This window comes from Populus alba, chromosome 1 (genome assembly GCF_005239225.2).
Source record: "Populus alba chromosome 1, ASM523922v2, whole genome shotgun sequence".
Lineage (NCBI taxonomy): Eukaryota > Viridiplantae > Streptophyta > Magnoliopsida > Malpighiales > Salicaceae > Populus > Populus alba.
The window spans coordinates 5,771,547-5,790,597 of NC_133284.1; the positions used below are offsets into that span (position 1 = coordinate 5,771,547).

At 34.8% G+C, this 19,051-nt stretch overlaps 2 protein-coding genes across 15 annotated transcripts; one reads left to right on the top strand and one right to left on the bottom strand.

Annotated features, from left to right (window-relative positions):
- The first annotated feature begins 34 nt into the window (after window positions 1–34).
- Window positions 35–3,988, top strand: LOC118043447 (sphingosine-1-phosphate lyase-like). 14 transcript variants are annotated; one of them, XR_012168328.1, is made up of 6 exons: window positions 35–600; window positions 707–752; window positions 1,711–1,837; window positions 2,873–3,020; window positions 3,314–3,405; window positions 3,566–3,988. XR_012168328.1 is itself a non-coding variant. In XM_073405611.1 (4 exons), exons 1-4 carry the CDS (start codon window positions 2,759–2,761, stop codon window positions 3,569–3,571), a joined length of 261 nt encoding a protein of 86 aa, XP_073261712.1. In that variant the 5' UTR covers window positions 2,652–2,758; the 3' UTR covers window positions 3,572–3,988. The 14 variants fall into 14 exon arrangements, 2 of the variants coding, with proteins under 2 accessions (XP_073261712.1, XP_073261714.1); XR_012168331.1 differs by having other exon boundaries at window positions 3,314–3,396; XR_012168322.1 differs by adding an exon at window positions 2,538–2,645 and having other exon boundaries at window positions 2,873–3,988.
- A 1,739-nt stretch (window positions 3,989–5,727) lies between these two features.
- Window positions 5,728–8,807, bottom strand: LOC118043457 (protein LAZY 1). Its single transcript, XM_035051439.2, has 5 exons — window positions 8,673–8,807; window positions 8,518–8,584; window positions 7,150–7,949; window positions 6,434–6,713; window positions 5,728–6,016 (listed from the first exon to the last, which is right to left on the bottom strand). The coding sequence occupies exons 1-5, from the start codon at window positions 8,676–8,678 to the stop codon at window positions 5,997–5,999; spliced, it is 1,173 nt and encodes a 390-aa protein (XP_034907330.1). The 5' UTR covers window positions 8,679–8,807; the 3' UTR covers window positions 5,728–5,996.
- Window positions 8,808–19,051: the final 10,244 nt, after the last annotated feature.

Consider the following 19,051-nt stretch of genomic DNA (forward strand, 5'->3'; position numbering starts at 1 on the left):
CAAGGGAAGAAAATCACAGTTTGATTGCTTAAATCTGCAAGCAATTATAAGGGGGGACATGGGGAAAAAAAAACTCAAGTTTTACGAAATTTTGATTGGGGCATTTCAAAGAGCGATCATACACAGCCTCTGTTTGTTTTGCAGCATCATTCCAATCATAGAGTTTCTTCATCTAGCAAAAAACACAGAACAAATATTCAGCCAACTTGCAAGTAGTGAAAATCCTCAGGAAGACTAAAGTTATTTTGAATAGTTCACTCACATAATTTCTCATCCCTTCGGGGTCAATTTCCAGAAGTAGACATATCGCCTTTCTAATTGTCCGTACCATATCACCAGGATCCGGTGATCTGCAACTACAGTCATGTCCTCTCTAGTAGAATGTCCCACAGCAAGAGAAGTAACAAATTAGCTGTCTGTATGATTTATGATTTAAAAGCTTCAGCTAATTCTTTTTTGATAAAATTATGACCCTCTTGCTATGGTTTTCGTACCTCTTCTCTCTCTTTTTATTGCCCGAATTCTTCGATCATTTCTTCTTCTTATTCACGATAATGGTCTCAAATCCACCATTTTAGGGTTTCTGTTCACCTCCATCAAGTAAGTAATTACTTAATTAATTCACTCTTTCATTTTGATTCTTGAAAGAGATTTTATATAATCATCGAATCTCTCTCTCTCTCTCTTTTGTTGAATAAAAAAACAGGATGGTGCCTGGTGTCAAGGGTTACATAGATGCAGAGAAACAAAAGGTAAGAAAGATGAATTCCTTTTATTATAAATGATGGGTTTTGTTTGTATTTTTTTTTCCTGATTTTGTAGGGTCTGTTTTTTGTTTTTTAATTGGTTTTCAATGACTACGAAAATGGGAATTTTGAATCAGGCCAGGCAGGGGAATCATTAAATGAGATGTTAGTAGCTTGATTGTGAAATTCTCCGAAAGGTGTTTGTTTGTGGGGCTATTTTCTCCTTGTGGCATGGTTGAAAGACCTAAATTTGATAAGCAATAATTAGATTACATATAATTTATAGAACAAATTAGCTTGGCAAGAAAAGAGGTTCTAGTCTTGTCTTTTAAAAGCTAAAAATCATCTTAATCCAAAAGTTTAAGCTATAACATAAGGAAGAACGATTTTATATTAACTCACTAGCATTAATTACTTGATCAAGAGAGTGCAATTGATTAAAGATCAGTCTATATTGAGGTCACGATTAAGCTCCAAGTCATTTAGGGCCTCAGGAAGGCTGTTCCATGCAAGAAAAGGAGTTTATCTTTCCTGTTGGAAATTGGACAAGGAAATGCAATAAAGGGTGCATATCGAGCAATATTGCCCTAGTTTATATAATTTCTCTCAACCTTTGACAGTAGACAATGCTCTAACTAAAAATGCATGTCTTTGGGGAGACCCCATCACCATGGTGTCCTGGCATAGGAGTTTAGAGGCCTTTCTGTATCCTGGACTACCTTTTCTTTCTAGGTCTATGCAAAGGGGCTAGTCCAAGGTTCTGCTATTCTTCACCAGGACAACATGTGACCATCGTTGGACTTGACTGAAAGCTGTAACTGGCTTTATTATTATTCTACATGTGTTGCATCTGTCTGTTGTGTGCTTTATAGATTTTGGTACATGGTATGAAATATCAGACAGTCAATTGCTCCTTCATTTTCTGTCCCTGTTTTGGCAAGTTCAATTTTTCTTCCCATTTCAGGTACCCGATTCCACCTTTTGATTTTTCCGTTAAAGGAGTCACCTCAATATCAGTGGATTTGCATAAATATGGACTGGCACTAAAAGAAACAAGTGTAGTTCTATACAGAAACCATGATATTAGAAAGGTAAAACTACTATAGGTTTATCTGTAAAAAATTACCATCTCTCTAGTTTTGAATTTGATGAAACATATTATACTAGTACTTTTAGTTTCCATCATGCTGCCTGGCATTGTGGAACTAGTGTTTAATTCCTATTCTTTTTTTTTTTTTTTCATTTTGAGCAACTGCGACATCTTGTTATCAGATTTTTGTTCCTGAATTTCAAATTGAAGATCTCTTGCGTTGCTCAAATAGTTATTTAGTTGTTCCTCTTCATTATCATTGATTCCAAATTGCATTAATCTTGCATCGCTCACATTGTTAATACAGAGCCATATTGTTGCTTGACTTCTGAATTTTATGTTTCTGTTGGTGGTTCTTGTTATGTAAATTCTTTCTCATATGAGTTTCTTGTGATGGCATCTTGATGTGCATGCTACTGAAAATTTGTGCACTGGGCTTTTTCCCAACAGCATCAATTTGTTGCTGCTAATTTTTATTAATCTTTATCAAATAAATTATCAGGGAAAGTGAGGGCTGATTTTAGGTTTGATTATTCTCAAGACTCACATTAGTAAATTGTCAAATGTCTGGGCATTCGTAAGCACTATTAATGTGGAAAAGAGCAGAGCTTATCTTAACATCGAGTTTTTATGCAATAGACTTTTCTAGTTGGCTGTTTGAAGCCTGTGCTTCTGGTGTTCTAATTGTGTCCTTGCTGCAGTGACTGAGTGGTCAGCCGGGCTCTATGTCTCCCTTACCATTGCTGGAAGCAGGCCTGGGGATTTGATTCCTGGGGCTTGGGCTTCATTCATGTCACTAGGATTAGAAGGTGCTCCAATGCACCCTTTCCCTCGTTGCCTATCTAGATGTTCCCTTGAATGCTTGTGTTTAACCTGATTTTCATTACATCCTATTGGGTACCTGGAAAACACTAAATCAATAATGGAAGTATCAAAGAGAATACAAAAGGGGTCTGTGTTGTTTGTACCTTCATTTTGCCACTCTTTTGAGTTGTAAATTCTTCGAACCATTGAAAATGAGTCATTCTGTTTACAGGATCAAGGAAATACCTGAGTTATTTATCATTGGAAGGCCAGACGTGACAATTGTGGCAATCAGATCAAATGATCTAGACATATTTGAAGTCAATGATATCATGATATCCAACATGCTGGCATCTGAATGCATTGCAGAGACCCAACAGGTAGGCTTTTTTCTTTCTTTTTTTCCCAGAAGAACTGTGTTTCTGTAGGGCATAATATATGCATGGTCATCTCACGTTCTCATTGTCCCCATTAGAAGTTAGCCACCTTTGGCAGCAAGCTATTGTTCCTTGATTTGAGGCATAAGAGAATGCAAAGTTTTTTTTTTTAATAGATTGATTCCAATTGTTTGTAGTGGCTGGCATTGGTTTATTTTCTTTGTATTTCAGTCCCATGAGTTGCGTCTGAGCATGCATTTATGAGCATATTTTTGTACACTGATTACAACTTTTAGCGTGGTTGAATCAGCATTCATATCTGTGTTACCCTTCAACACGCACCAGTTTTGAGGACTTCCTCCGGGATTTGAGGGAATCTGTACGTACTGTAAGTTATTTTCACCAACGGGTTATCAAAGTAACTCTGTAATTTTGTTACCTTTAGGGATGTTCATGCTGGCTTTTCGGAGGTGGTGGTGAAGGATCTTCAGTTATGGCTTCATCTGTTTGATTTTTTATTTTCGTTCCTTTTTTCTGAAATCATCCAGGTGTAAGAAATTCCTGGTCCAATAAGTGGAGGGCTAGCCCCAATATATGGTGCTGCTGGGAAGATACCGGATAGAGGAATGCTTGAGGAATTGTTGGTAAACTACATGGACAGTACATGCTGATGACATTCCCATGTCATGGGAATCAGAACGTGTTGGTGAAACCCTTATGAAATAAAAACTCCATTGATCAATATTTATTTTTTCCATGTTCACCTTGCATCGAGTTGTAAGTATGCGGTGCAGTGAAGGTCGGATTCTTAAGTAGTTTAAACCATTCGATCTGAATTCTGGAATATGGATAGTGAACTCTCCTTCACCGGACATGGAGTTCCACTTGAACAGAGCTTGCAGGCTGGGGTCCTTTGACCGTGCTTAAGGCATAATCTTACCTCTTTGACAGCTGTTTTGATTTTTTATGCAGCCAATTCTAAATTAGCTATTAGGTTACGCTGTTATCACGAGTTGATTGAAGTATATGGATCTCCGTAATGCATGGTTCCATCTGTTTTCTCCATTAACCAACAAAATACAGCATAAAAGCATCAAGCTCAGGGAACTGTTGGTTTCCTGTTGTCCTAAACCCCGTTCTGGGCTATGATGTTTGGGCCAATCTACTAACAGAGATTTATCTAGTTGGGACTAGGGAGTCATTGAAATGGTTAAATGTCATTTCCATGCAAGCTTGCCTTCCTCTTCAATACAAGTCCAATTATTAGTCAATATGTAGACAGGTGCAATTATTTCTTCTTCCATCCAAGTTCCTGAAAGGTATCCCCTTCACTAGATATTTACTAGAGAACTAGCTAGGTTTGTGAAGAAGTGTCTTTTGTATCTGTCATGTTTTAAAAAAAGGTTTTTACTTTAATCACACCGATGGGAAGTGGTTGTGTTCTGGGATGTATGGGAATGGGATTCTGTATTTCACAAAATTAGGATGTACTGATGAGTTTTGGGGCATGGAGGTGTGTTGAAGTTGTCCTCGTGAAATATGCAATTTCACTGCCATGATGTCATCTACTCATGGTGAAATGTCCAATACGTAGTGTTCTCTACGATATCGCACTTGCCCTGGGTATCCTGGCCATCAACTACTCTTTCTGTATCTTACATGAAAGAGAGCAAATATCGTCTGTCTTGGCCAGTCTGTTTCATAATATGCTCCACTGTTTTGGATAGGTCGCCTGTCTAATCATCCATGCATGAAAAAGTTTTGGCAGGACGAGGCTCATCTGCTGGCACCGATATGATTCTATATGATTCCCAGCTCATGTGTAGTCATGTTCGAGGATGATTTGTTTTTAGAAAGACTTACTTGGATGCCTGAATATGTTTCCGGTGAAAAAGACAGAACATTACATTACGCACCAGTTGGGTTTTTTAGATGCTATATGATTCCCAGCTCACGTGTAGTCATAGTCGAGGATGGGTTTATATATATATATATATATATATATATATATATATATAAACACTTGCTTGGATACCTAAATGTGTTTCCAGTGAAAAAAGAGTAAAAGACAGGGAACGGTACATTATGCTTCAGTTGGGTTCTGAGGGATACGGCCAACAATCACCCACAAGACTAGTCACAATAAAGACTGATAAAGGTAAAACCACTCACAAGTGGCCAAGACTTGATAAAATGTAGCAGGAGGACTGCTGCATCTGCCTTTTAGAGCTCCGAGACAGGAGTCTGTAATGCAAAACATTTGAATGAATCAGGAGACTATCAAAACCAAAACAGAATATTAGACCCATGATAGCTGGTAACACTACTTAAAAAGCAACTGGCCTGTAATATATAGTCCTTGAACAGTCTTAATAAAGTCATTCATGGATTCAATTCTTCTTCTGCACGACCATACCCTTGACATTAGTTACTCACAATTGCAAGGGTTCTTTCTTTCTTCTACCTTTTCTCACTAGGGTTATTCTATGATCCTTAAAGCTTCGTATGGAACCATTTTGAACAACAATCATTAGTTCTATGGTATTGTTTTCTTTCGATATCTTACCATGTACATTTAGCATCACTGTTAGCCATTCTTGTGTAAAAAAGCTTTGGCAGCTTGAGCCACATTTGTCTGTAACGTTTTGGCTCATATATATGAGCTCTTTGTTTGGGGTCAATCTATCGTTTGCAGTTAATTTACCCAGAGAAAAAAAAAATATATGAAATTTAACTTGGACATAACTAAAATATGTTTGCCACAAACAGATATACATAACAATTACTCGAAGGCACCTACTGTAAGAACTGCCCTTTTTATTTATTTTTCCCACTCAACTTCTTCATAACATAATAATCACACTCACATTTTACAAGCATCAATCACCTATAAGAACATGTTTTCAAACCCATTATTACTTCTTAATTTCTAATTGAAGAAGATATTTTAAAACCATACTTGACTGCTGCATTTGCCTTTCACAGCTCCAACACCAGGTCTGCAAAGCATAACACACAAAACTGAATTAGGACAGTTACAGCTCCCAACAAAACAAGCACCATTACCAGCCATATGATGCCTGGTACTGTTGCTAATATTAGATGATCCATATCATGTCCCTGCACAATCAATCTTCATAATACTTGACAATAATAACGTGGAAACGATCAAAGAACTAACACTTGAGAGAAACTAGAGCAGAATCTCAAAAGATCCCATATATAGTCAAAGAACAGATATGTTTTTCTTTTCATTGAACATGAGAATCAGAAACTGATCCCAGCCATATGTTCCAGAATTTGAGTTCTAAACAGTCAGGTTGTGATCACAACAAATTTAGTGAACGAGTACTTGAAGAAATAAGGCCATTTAGTTATCGTTCTATCAAAGAGCAGTTCTGAGAGGGATTACTTACAGTCTGCATCTGTTTTGATCCAGCATTCCCTGCTTCCATTTGAGTCAGAGCCAGTAAACATGAAGTGGGGTGGGTTAGATTGACTCTTGAAGCGCCTTATGCTCCTCTTTGAAAGGGTTCGGGGAACCATGGTGATATCCTCATCCAGGAGCATCTGTCCTCCATTGTTGTTTCCCCCATTGCTGTTGCTCTTCTTATTCTCGTTTTTTGGGGGCTTGTCGGCCTTCCTTGTGGATGTTGAGCTTTCAGGATGAACTTTCCTGTGGAACATGTGTAGGATCTGCACAACACACATCAAGCAGAACTTCACACTTAGGATATTGCACTTATTCAGTATAACAGAAAATATGCTGGGCTCGAGAAATTTGTTCGGTAAATATACATGAGCAAAGAAAAATAATAAAATATAAGGGTTGATCTGTATTTCTGTCTTCTTTTTTGTTTTTTTAATGAGGTCATTTCATGAATTTTTGAAAGCAAGCATTTTGGACTTGGTGAATTGCGTCATATTTGCTGAGTTTATTTTTTCAAGTTCATTAGATGGTCCGCGGGTCTCTAATAAAGCAACAGTGACAGTATTCTGTATTCCCTCATCTTCCAAACCTCCCAGCACTATCTAGTGGGATTTGAACTTGGAATTCTCAAGTTGGTATTATTGGTTCTATATTTATCCAATCAGGATTTTGGCTTAGAAGTTATGGTATCTGTAGACATACCTTGTGCAGTTTTGTTTCTGCTGAAGCAGTATCAGCAGTTGCTCCTCCAGCGGAAGCAGAGCTCCTAGAAGAAGCATGGAGCATTTTCTTCTTCAGAATCTTTTTCATGAGATTCACGGCAGATTTATCAGCCTCCTTCTCCACGCGCTTCTCCTCCCTCTCAGATTTAACACCATAATTTTCCTCTGCTATTTTTGTTTTCTGAAATAGCTCGCCAAGTGATGTCCTGTGCTCCTTCTTTGCCACAGGTGCTGTCTCTGACAGTTCAATTGCTGATCCAAAGAGATATCCCTGCAGAGGACAGACTGCATTGGAATCTCGCCCTTCCATTGGCTTGCCACTGAGTGTAATGGTGCTGCCATGACTGCTTCTCCCAGCACTGACATGGCTGTTTCTTCCTGATGAGTCATTGCTGCAATCTTCTGCCAGAACCTTCTCCAACTCATCATTGATAAGCTTAAGTTCATTCTCTGTCACTTCAGTCTCTTTCTCAGTTATATTCTCAACAGAGATGGGAAATGTTGGAGTTGAAGGGTCAGTGTTGACTGGCTCCGAACCAAGGGTTCCAATTGCCAGAAAGCCATGGAATAGTTCGGATATTGCGGCTGAAGATTCTTCCTCATAGTCTTCTTCTTCTTCTCCTTCTTCTTCTTCTACTCGAGCTGCTTCTAAACCAGCAAAAGACTTTCGAAGGTGCTCTTTCTGGGCTTGCCTAAATGTTCTGGTCCCATAGTTCGGTTTCGTGTAGTATTGTTGGTCATCAAGGGATGGCTGTCCTATAAGGCAATTGCAAGGATTGCCTGACACACACACGCAAAAGAAGGAGAAAGTTAGATGAACTTGATTCTAATAATGCATTTTGGCAGGAATCCAATCCAATGTCTTGGTTTTTAACCATATTACGTTAAACTAAGGTACAAATTTAACGAGTTTTCTGCTTTCGCATATTTTTCAATGAAGTTTATTTCACTAGGGTCTTATGGATGACATTCTATTCATAATAGAATGCAGCGTAGAAAATTATTGCCTTAGCCAAAAGTCTGGAAATATTTCTGTTGTATTATGCTCGTCATTTTTGCTTTTCCTTGGTGGACGGTGGTGGCATCGCGCATCAGGTTTCTGATGGTGGCTAACTACCTTTGCTGGGAGATTAATACGATCCTGAAATTCAAGAATTTGTCTTCTGTGCAAGTGTATAATACGAGTCATGCATGACAATCTTTTCGTTCTGCGCTTACATTTTGCCTCTCCTCTACATGTGGATAATCTTATATTGACCCAAAAATCTAAGGCCATCATTTCCATGTTCATGCCTATATTTGAAATAGGGAAGTGTTTAGCAGGAATATAAAAGTTGAAGATACCTACCAATAGCAAAATCCTTCAGTGTTTCACTGCCATTTTGCCGAAGCTTACGGTGCATCCAACCTAGTAACTGCAATAAAGTGGGATTCATAAATTAGCTCAAGAAGCATTGAGAAAGATCAATACTTTTCTCTTTTTCACGTGTACAGTAGGCTTACCTTCATCTTTTCTCTGTCTTGAGAAATCAACTCCCAGTTTCAATCACTTTGGTTGTTATGAGAAGCTAGGAGAGGAGTTGCATTTCATTATTACAGGTCCAACTGTTTATGAATAAGATGACAAATACAACCTGGATATATGATGAGGGTTGCTGGAGAGAACCAAAAAGATAGTTCCAAGATTTGGGATGGGAATTCTTTGTCAAGATCAAATCATGTGATCAAAATGGACAGTGTGTCCTGGACTTTATGAGCAAATGGTTCTGTATAAGCCATGTACTCGTTTGGGATTGAGGTTGATAAATTCTTTTGCATGATTTCACTTTGATCGCTAAATCTGTAGCAGTGTTTTCACACATGTTGAACATCTTATTGGCCACACAATCCGATAGACCCGTATTTGCAGATGCATTTTATGAGAAGTGGCTGTGTCAGATGACCCGTGGGCCTTTCGAATTTGACATTTTTGCACACATGCAACTTCTATATTGTTTCAATAACACCAAGTCACCAACTGTTGCAACATGGTATTCTACTAGGTACTTCGTGGAAAGACTTCGGACTCAAAACTGGGGACCGAAAAGAATATCATGTCGGAATTTAATGAATTCAAGGACAATCTGACAAAGAAGAAGATCTTTTCTCATTAGGGCACAATAAGCTGAAATGTCCATTGCTTTCTGGTTGCTCGACCCCAGGGTGTGGTATTTTTCTGAAGGTCCCTTATCAGATAAACTATAATAAATTGTGATTATCTTTAATAAATATCTTGATACTGCATTTTCTGATCTTAAAATTTGCCGCCATGTTTTGCTATTCAGAAAGCAACTCGATGTACGTAACAGTTGGGAAGCCTGAAGCTCCGGAATCAAAGACATGACTAAAATCTAAAACCTTCTCTTAGTTCTGGTTCCATGGCCAATTTGTTGGAGCTATAATTAACTCCTTGTTTTATTTCCTTGTACAGAACGGAACTCCTCAGAGCCTGATTTTAACATACGGCTATATGACCCCACACCGCTTCCTGGCAGTTTTCGCTGTGGATGGCCAAGTTGCCAAAGCTACTGTTCCAGTTGTGTTTTTTCGGAGTAAGCGATCAAATATTATAATAATATATTACAATCATTAGATATGTTTTCTTACCTCGTTTGCCCGTTTGCCATGAAATACTGACCTGCCCCACAAGCAACTTCAAGAATAGGAGCGAGCAGAAAAATAAGAAAAGTGTTTTTAGCTCAGAGACAAAAGGTAACAGAGACATCCTGGATGAGAACAAATACCTTTCCACGCTAGTGCACTCATAACTTATTGAACGCGAGTATCGAGTGAGCAACTTTGGTTTCAATAAGTGTCTCGGAGGACAACCAGGGCTTAAGATTTGGATTTCTACTTGGAGGTTTCAGGTTCAAACTCTGCGAGGGCAGGAGGGTGGAGTTAGAGGGCTACCGTGCGCTCTGTGTAAGGCCTCCCATTGGAACAAAAAAGAAATGGTTTCAATAAAAGCTGCAATAAAAATTCTTTTGTGATGACAGCAGCTGTTGAACAAATTCTTATAGAAGCCGCATTAGCTCAGATTACTTGTTCTTTGGCTTTCTGAAGCGTGTAATTGGGCAAACTACAATTCTAATGTCTAACTACTTGTGCTTGGTCTACATCACGTTACCTGTCAATACCAGTGGCTTTAAGTGGACACCTAGACTTACCTTAAAATTGCTTCCATAAATTTTATCTTAAAAAAAATACCCCGGCAGAGTATTCTAAAAATCCTAAATACATCCTACCAACATTAAGAGATTCATTAAAGTTACCGAGAAATCGGCTAGAATTTTTACTTATACCAATTACAAGACTTAAAATTAAAAGGTTTAAAGAACTTTAAGGTAAACTTCAAAAAGATATTAAATAAAAAAATACAAACCTTAATTAATTTAATTAATACTCAAAAAGGGCTTGTAGATGAGCATTCTAATATTAAAAAAAATCAAATAAAAAGATTTAAATATATCAGTTTTGATATTTCGTTATTGTTTTAGATCATCATTGAAACTCCAGAAAATTTTTTAATGTGGTTTTGGTTTTAATGGATAGTAGACATTCATAGATTCCAGTAAATTACTACAAGCTTTCTAATTTATTTTTTAAAAAAATCATGCGTTTGAAGTTGGGCTTTGATTCTGCTTAACATATATATTCCAGTGAATTATTGCACGCTTTCTAATTCTTTCAAAAAAAAAAAATCATACGTTTGAAGTTGGGCTTTGATTTTGCTTAATATATTACGTAAACAAATTTAATTTTATTTAAATAGTTAAGGTATTGTTTTATTTATCTCTTAGCTAATATTAGGTTTTTTAGAAACATTAAAGCTTTTATTTAAATTTGAATTAATTGTATTATTATCTATTAGGTTTATTTATATTCCTTAAGAATATCCTACTAAACTTGGGGTTTTTTTAGTATAAATACTTTTATAGAGACTTTTTTATATATATAAAAACTATTTTTAATATAAAAAATTGGTATTCTTACTTTTTTTATATGGTTTAGTGATTTATATACTAAATTCTTGATTGAAGTTATAAACACTTTAAAAAATTAATCAATTTTATTATAATTTATAATATTCATTCACGTCTTTTTATAAATGCAGAATGAGAGGAATAATTGCATCTAATCCTAGTTCTTGAAATAGATACTTATCGGTCAAATTGTAAATCATTTAAAGTGAGGTTTGCTAAGGACGGAAGCTAGTAAATTATTGTACTAATTGATTGATATGCTACTTTCAATCTATTTCCATCGATTTGATTTTACCTTTTCCGGTTAATGAAAGCTACAGCGGGAAGCAGAACAAAGATAATTGGGCCATATACTTTGATAAACTTCATGATCTTCAGGATATTGTTGCCTCTTAATTTGTTCACTATCAACTTGATGCTTGGATAAGAATAGAGTTTGATGAAATCATGATCTGCTATGGAATTCACATTTCAGCCAACCCTCGCCGATCAATGATCATCATAACATATTATTCATGTTTGTTTAGTGATCATCGAACTAAAAAACTATCATAATAGGATTTGTAACAGCTTGAACTCGAGGAAATTCAAGGCTGCTCACTTCAACCTGGATTTGTTTCACATCTAGAAGAAATTGTAAGTCGGGTTAAAAAAATCTGAGGTGTCATCGATATAGATTAGCCTTGATATTTGAGAATCTTTTGTTGGAGCACACAAATGTTGAATTGGTAACTTGGTTATTTACTGGGGTAAAAATGATGCTGTTGCATTTATGTGTTTGTCTTCATTTAAGCTTTCAATTACATCACCACAGTTCATTAATTTATTTTAATAACTTCTGCTGCGATGTATATGGTCATGTAAAAGAACATCTATTCAGACAAAGCAAGATGCGGTGTAAAAGAAAGCTCGCAGAGATAGGAAGCAAACCACGTGTAGGCATCCAAATTATGATGTCAGTTGAGTTTCTGTTCTGACCTCCTTTGGTAACCAACATGAAACTAGAATACGAACTCGTGGAACCACAAACATGAGGGGAGCTGACTCTGAAGGAGACACTAAAAAAGGCCATCCATCCCCTCTTGACATTTTCCTCTCGTCAATTCTCGACACACAGATCCCCACAGCGAAACGAGTGCAAGTCGGACCCCAGATATGGTGGTGTTTGTCACTGTCCTAGTAAACTCTCATTCTCGAATCAACTTTGAAGATGGTAGGGCTAGCCTTAATTTCTCCCTCTGTTGAGCAGTAGGATTTCTGCTACCAATTAGCAGCAAAGAATATCATGCAAACAGATAGCGTCAAGCAAGTAGTGCTGGTGCATAAGGGGGGCCATGAATGAGGATGACTTCACGTTCTTGCAGGAGTTTTTTATTCTAACGGATGGTTGAATCTCGGCTAGTCGAACATGGTACAGTATCGAATGGCCATTTTGAAGCCTTGCGCTTTGTAAGGACATCGATTTTGCGCAAAATGCAGGCATTAGCCCAATCATGGCTGGGAACGACGGGCTCTGATCAACCACAATTAGCAAACACTTCCAGACAGCCCATGCTATATCACCAATGGTCTCTATGTTGTTCTTGATTTCGAGACTAGGGGCCTTTCGAGATTCATATGCTTCTGAACAGAATAAAGCAAGGAAGCGAGTGACAGATTATCATGATTAATTCAATCCAGTGTTGTCACCTTCGAGTTTGTCTGGAAATCTTTTCTGTATGGAGTCTTGATTTCGGGTTAAGGTTGATTTCAAAAAAATGTTATCTGAGCATAATTTACATTTCAAAGATTTATGCTCTAATAATCAAGAAGCAATTGCACCAGATAACCGGAGGAAATTGTGCACTCATTTATTTCTCAATGCCACTACACTCATTAACATTTTAGGTATTTCTTCAGCTAAAACAAAATAATAACGCATATGCATCTCCCTCCGGTATTTTGTTTAAGCTAGTGGGCAATAGCTAGATGCTGTTGAAGTCGCTTGCAATTTGGAATCCAGTCTCCCTTGCTCTTGGAATTGGAAAAATCTTGTTTTCTAGCTGAAGGTCCAATGAACCATAAAAAGTTATTGATCAAAAAGTCTTCGGCTCCTGTAAGAAAGAAAAATATAATTTTTTGGAGTAAGACACCAATGTAAATAATCTTAAATGCTGATCAACGTAAGAAGCCTTGAAGGCACATCGCATTAATTACTTAATCATCATGCTTCCAAATAATCAAGAATTAATGTATCCCTTGGATTGACTGGATACCTACAGGAACTTTCAGTGATATACTACTACAATTGATAAGCAAAAATTATTTTAGAGATCTCAACATCTAACAGTTTGTAGACACATTGCGCTTATGCTCTTTTTTTTTTTTTTTTATTAATGTGAATATTGGACCAGTTTATATATATTTCTAGTAATTTTATAAATTTTAAATTAATAATTATTTAATTTTTTAATGACCCTAAAAAAACTCCAACTCGTCAAATCTAATTAAGTTATCTCATAATTGTGTTATGCTTCCTTTGTCTACACTGGTTGGCAGCAATATTACATGATCGTAATGGCCGCATCCATCACCGTCTGTAGGACTTTATGTTGAATGGATTGAGCCATAGCCCCCACCCCAAAAAGTGCGTTCTTTCACCGGCTACCGGGTCTAAACTATACAGTTAATCGGATTATATTTACAAGCATCAACAATAATCCAGTCTCATCATAGGAGATCAGTGGATGCCATTTATTTTATTTTGGTTGCAAAGCCTGGGGAAGCTAGGAGTAATTTCTTAGGGGAAGGATGAATATGCTGAGATAAAAAGAAATAAATAAAAAGGCATTCACACACATGCTCAGGCGCCTCCGTTCGTGCACGATATGGCTTCAAATAGAAAGATAACTGGTAAAAATCTTGGATATTCCTATAATTACTTTCCAAAATGGGATAATTAATCTCGTTCATGTATTAATAAATGAGAAGATCAAATCATGTTCAGTCCTACTTAATAGCCCAATTTATAATTTCTTCTATGAATGGATCTTATTAAAGTATGGAAGGGGAAACACCATTGTTCTTGTATTTGTATCATGCAAAAGTCTCTGTGATCCTTACATGTGATGGAAATTCTTTTGTTTTTATGTTTTGGCGGTGGTGAAGCTCAGTATGAAGCTATTAAAAGGATATTTAGAAGTGTAGTTGCTATTGTTTTTTAAAGTGTTTTTCACTTAAAAAAAGCATGTTAATAATGTTTTTTTATTTTTAAAAAATTATTTTTGAGATCAGCACATTAAAATGATTTAAAAACATCAAAAACTATTAATTTAAAGTTAAAAAAAAATAAAAAAACATAGCATTGTCTGGGGGTGATCTGGAGGGGAGGAGAAGGCACCACGTATATGATGATAGCATTGTCATAATTATATCATCACAAAGTTGAGGATAGTTTTGTCATTTTTGCTAAAAAAATATGATTAACTATAAAAGGTACTTAAAATTTGGACAATTACACATCCCTTGGATGATAAATTTACTAGACATACGTTGATTTTATCGATCAATCAATGTAATAATTAAGTAATTTAATTTCTATTAAGTTTTTGGATTGTTTTTTAAAATCATAACGTGTTCAAGTCTTACAAATTTCAAAACCATTAAAAATTTATATGGTTATTAACTTCAAAACTTGTTAAATTAATCGAGGTACGTGTAAATTATAACATACACTCATATTAATTTTTTTAAAAAATTATGTTGTGAAGGTCTATAAAATTAAACTCTTTAATTTTCAAAATAAACGATATTTTCTTAATGCAAAATAAACAAAGTTAATCGTCAATTGCAAGTTATGACTGAATTGAAATTGAAATTAATATGGATACATGGAATCCAATAATTGGCATGGTAGTTAAGGATTTCACTTATAATTTTATAAATCTAAATTTAAATTTCAAGACTAGCACTTTACGCATTTTATTTTTTATAATGCAAGAGATGTGTTTTTAAAATCATTTAAAAATAAATTTAATTTTAATAAACATAAATTGATTCAAAAAATATTTCAAATCATTACATAAAAAACATTTAAAAATACAAGTAAAACTAGTGAGATAAGCCGCAAGAGAATCGATACGTGGTGTATGACTCAGACGGAACCATACTTCTAATTCGCAATTATGCACGCACATGGATTTAATTACTAGAGGCTAATTAATCGTAACATGCCCTTGTGTTGTGTTCCACGTTGGCAATGCATTGGACTTTAACAAACCAGACACACACACGTCTGCGAGTATGGTTCTAAACCTTAATTTAATTATAAATTTGTATATTTATTCTTAATTATAACTTGAATCCATAAACTCTATCTTTCAGGTTCTGAACATTTTCTATATGTCTCGATTGGATCATTTTGCTAATTTCTTTTACTATTTTAGATTAAATGTGCTTCCAGGCTATCACTAATTTACTGATTCCAGCGTTAATGCTTAGCATCCTGAAATTACTGCTATTCGTGGGCTATTAGGAGCATGGCATACTGAATAGAAAATAAAAAATGTGAGCACCTTTTGATATCCTGATTATAAATTGATGGGTTGATGGTTTTCTAAAAATCTTCCTCATTCAAAAGCCATCACATGAAAGTTATAACCTATAATGAGGTTATGTTTTTTTTATGCCCAACTTCAATTTGAGTTGTGGCGCGTCCAAGCCCAATTCTAGATTGGGTTGTGATGTGTCCACTTCCAACTTCTTTTAAGTTCAGCCTATGGTTAAATCCAACCACACTTGAGTTCAATGTATTAGCTAAATTTATCTTCTCTTAAATGCGACATACAAGCTGAAAAATAACTGCACTCTAAATCTCCTTTACTTTAGGTCTAGCTTAGTGATTATAATATCTATCACATCTCATTAATTACAAACACGCAGTCTATGTTTATATTAATGAGATGTGATAACATGAACAGTACAATAATATTATTTTATTGTTACAATAATACATTTCTACCCCTTACATATCATTTGAAATAAGTTAAGATAGGTAATATAAAAGTAAGTTTGAGTACAGGAAAAAAGGTTTGAAACCTTATTCTTTTAGATATACACAATCCTTTTTTTCTTCCCTTACATCTACATTTTCTTCTCTTTTTTTTCCTTTATCTTCATAAAAGCTTATTAATACATTCATTAATGTTTTTTTATCAGATAAAATATCTCGTACTAACTTGATTTTTAGAGAATCTCCCAACAACACCTCTAAAAGTTTCTAAAGGACTTTATGCAAGTATTCGTTTTAAAAAAAATACAACCTTAAAGATAATAATTAAAAAAAACCCGATATAGTCTGAAAATAAATATCATAGAACACACTATGAATAATCTACAAGAATCTTAAGGAATAATTCTTTCTAAAAGATTCTCTATGAATTTTGTAGCCTCATCACGGGTGTATAAGTTTAGCTTTGCTTATCAATAAGATTAATTGTGATTCATCAAAGTACTATTAGTTTCTCCGGGAGGATTGAGAAGATTTTTGATAAAAAAAAAAAAAAAACAAGAAGATAGTCCCATCATTTCCTTGCAATTCAACATCTCTCTTGACGACGTTGAACTGCATGATATGAATGCAGCATCAATACATGGTTTTTCAGAAATATCATTAAGAAAATTGATATGGCGTGTAGAATGGATAAGGTCTCTCAATTCCTGAAGTTTTACAAGAGATAGACTTCTCGAATCTTAAGGTTATAACTCTTAACTACATAAAAAAATTATAGAAAAAACTCTTTTATATTTTAAAATATTTATTTCATTAATTTTTTTTTAAATATCCTATATAATTTTTTACATACAATAAAAATATCATAATTAATAAAATACTAATTAAATTAAAATTTCTAATCTAAACAAGAAAAGAATCCAAATACAATAATAAAAATAAAGAAAATCTCAAATGGTAATTTTTAGACCAAATTTAGACATGTTCCCAAGCTCTGACGAAGTTGTCTAATTAATTTTTTTAGGCAACATGGCTTTTAGAATATTTTGGTAAAATTTCAGCTCAATTTAATAATTTTATGAAAAGATTTTTTTTTATATATATATAAGTGTTGCACTTTTACGAGCACCTTAAAACATGAAAAAATTTAATAATTAAATATAATTATTCTAAATATAACGAAGATAATGCCAGTCAAAAGTATAAAAACAATTGTACTAATACATTAACCGAGGCTCTAGTAGCATTAACCTGAGGGTTTAAAAATTCTGATTCAGGCCAAGATGCATGTGAGGAGGAGGAATGGGGGGCATTTGCTATGCAAGCATAAACGTGTAATACAAGACCTAAAATATATGTAAAAAAAAGACCTAAAAGCAATCTTGAAATGGGGAAAAACCCAGCAAATTAACAATTGACATAAAAACCCAGCAAGGAACAGGGTTCAAGCCGACAGGATAAGGGCTATGTCGACTCATTTGGTTGGCCCTCCCCTCCTCAAAACTGAGTGCTTCTGTCAGATCACGAAGCAAACAAAATGGAAAGAGACAATTCTACCGCAGACGGCCATTGGGTTTCTGATGGGACCCAGCCCATTAAATGCCCCCAATAACTTGAATCTAAACAGGGATAAGGCCTGTTTAGCATTCAATAATTGTCCTAAAGGACAACCGCAGCTCGTCGTCACCCTATGGGCACCCTTGTGGCCCAAATGCAGGGACAGCACTGCCATGACCCCGATACAGACTTTATGCTCCAACTAGACTCTTGTCCCGTGCTGTGTCGCGGGGGCGAATCAAAAGTATATAATTACATTAAAAAAATATGAATGTTCTTGTTTTTATTTACATGTAATAAAATATTTAGAATAATAATTAAAAACTCGATAAGCATGTTATGATAAATTAATTGATCACTATAAGTATTAATAATAAAAAAAAAGTTAGTGGCACGTCAAGTAAACAACAAATTATTTGCCTCGCTCAAATGGTAATTTAGTTTTAAAAAATGATTGTGATTTATGTTCTTATCTTGCTCTAGTTCAAATATGTAAATAAAGAATTATCAAATAATTAAATTAGGAAAAAAAATAGGAAAGTAAAATGAAAAAACAACAATAAATTGTATTGTGTCAGGTTAACATGTAAACTTTACAATCTAGATAATATACATAATTATAATGAGTTAATCCAATTGGATATTTTTTTTTTCTTTCCTTATCCTCTTTCTGGATGGATCTTCATTGAGTCTTAATTGACCACAAATTAGATTAAATCTAGATGTAAATAAAAAAAGTTATAAAAAAAATTTAAGCTAGAACTTTAAAAATATATCATATATTCATCCCAATCAACTTTATTTAACAAATAAAATTTAGAACCTAAGTCAAACACAATTCCAATTAGTTCTTTAAGGTAAGTGAAAAAAAATTAAGTTGAATTAAAAAAAATAACAAAAGGTTAAATTGTTTTTTTTTTTTTAAAGAGGGGAATGCATTAAAAGAAAACCCTAGATGTTGTGTCATAACATGTTAAATCACCAATCCATGTTAAGAACTCAACCAAGTTTAGTGATTTTTTTTTATTAAATTTATGCTGCATCTAAATAAAAAATAAAAAGAATGGAATAAGAAGCCACACAAAAAAGCCAAGGAGCACAGGCTAAACGGTCCGATGCTTTTAGAGTTATTAAAAAAAAGTTCAGGCACATGGGACTTATATTTTTTAAAATATTTTGAAGGGATAAATGACTTTTATTTAAAAATAAAAACTAATCTAGTGATACATCAAATGTTGAAGCAAATAACATATTGTCTATTTACACAAAAATTCGTTATTAGTGGTTGAAAAATCAAGATAAATATATTTTTG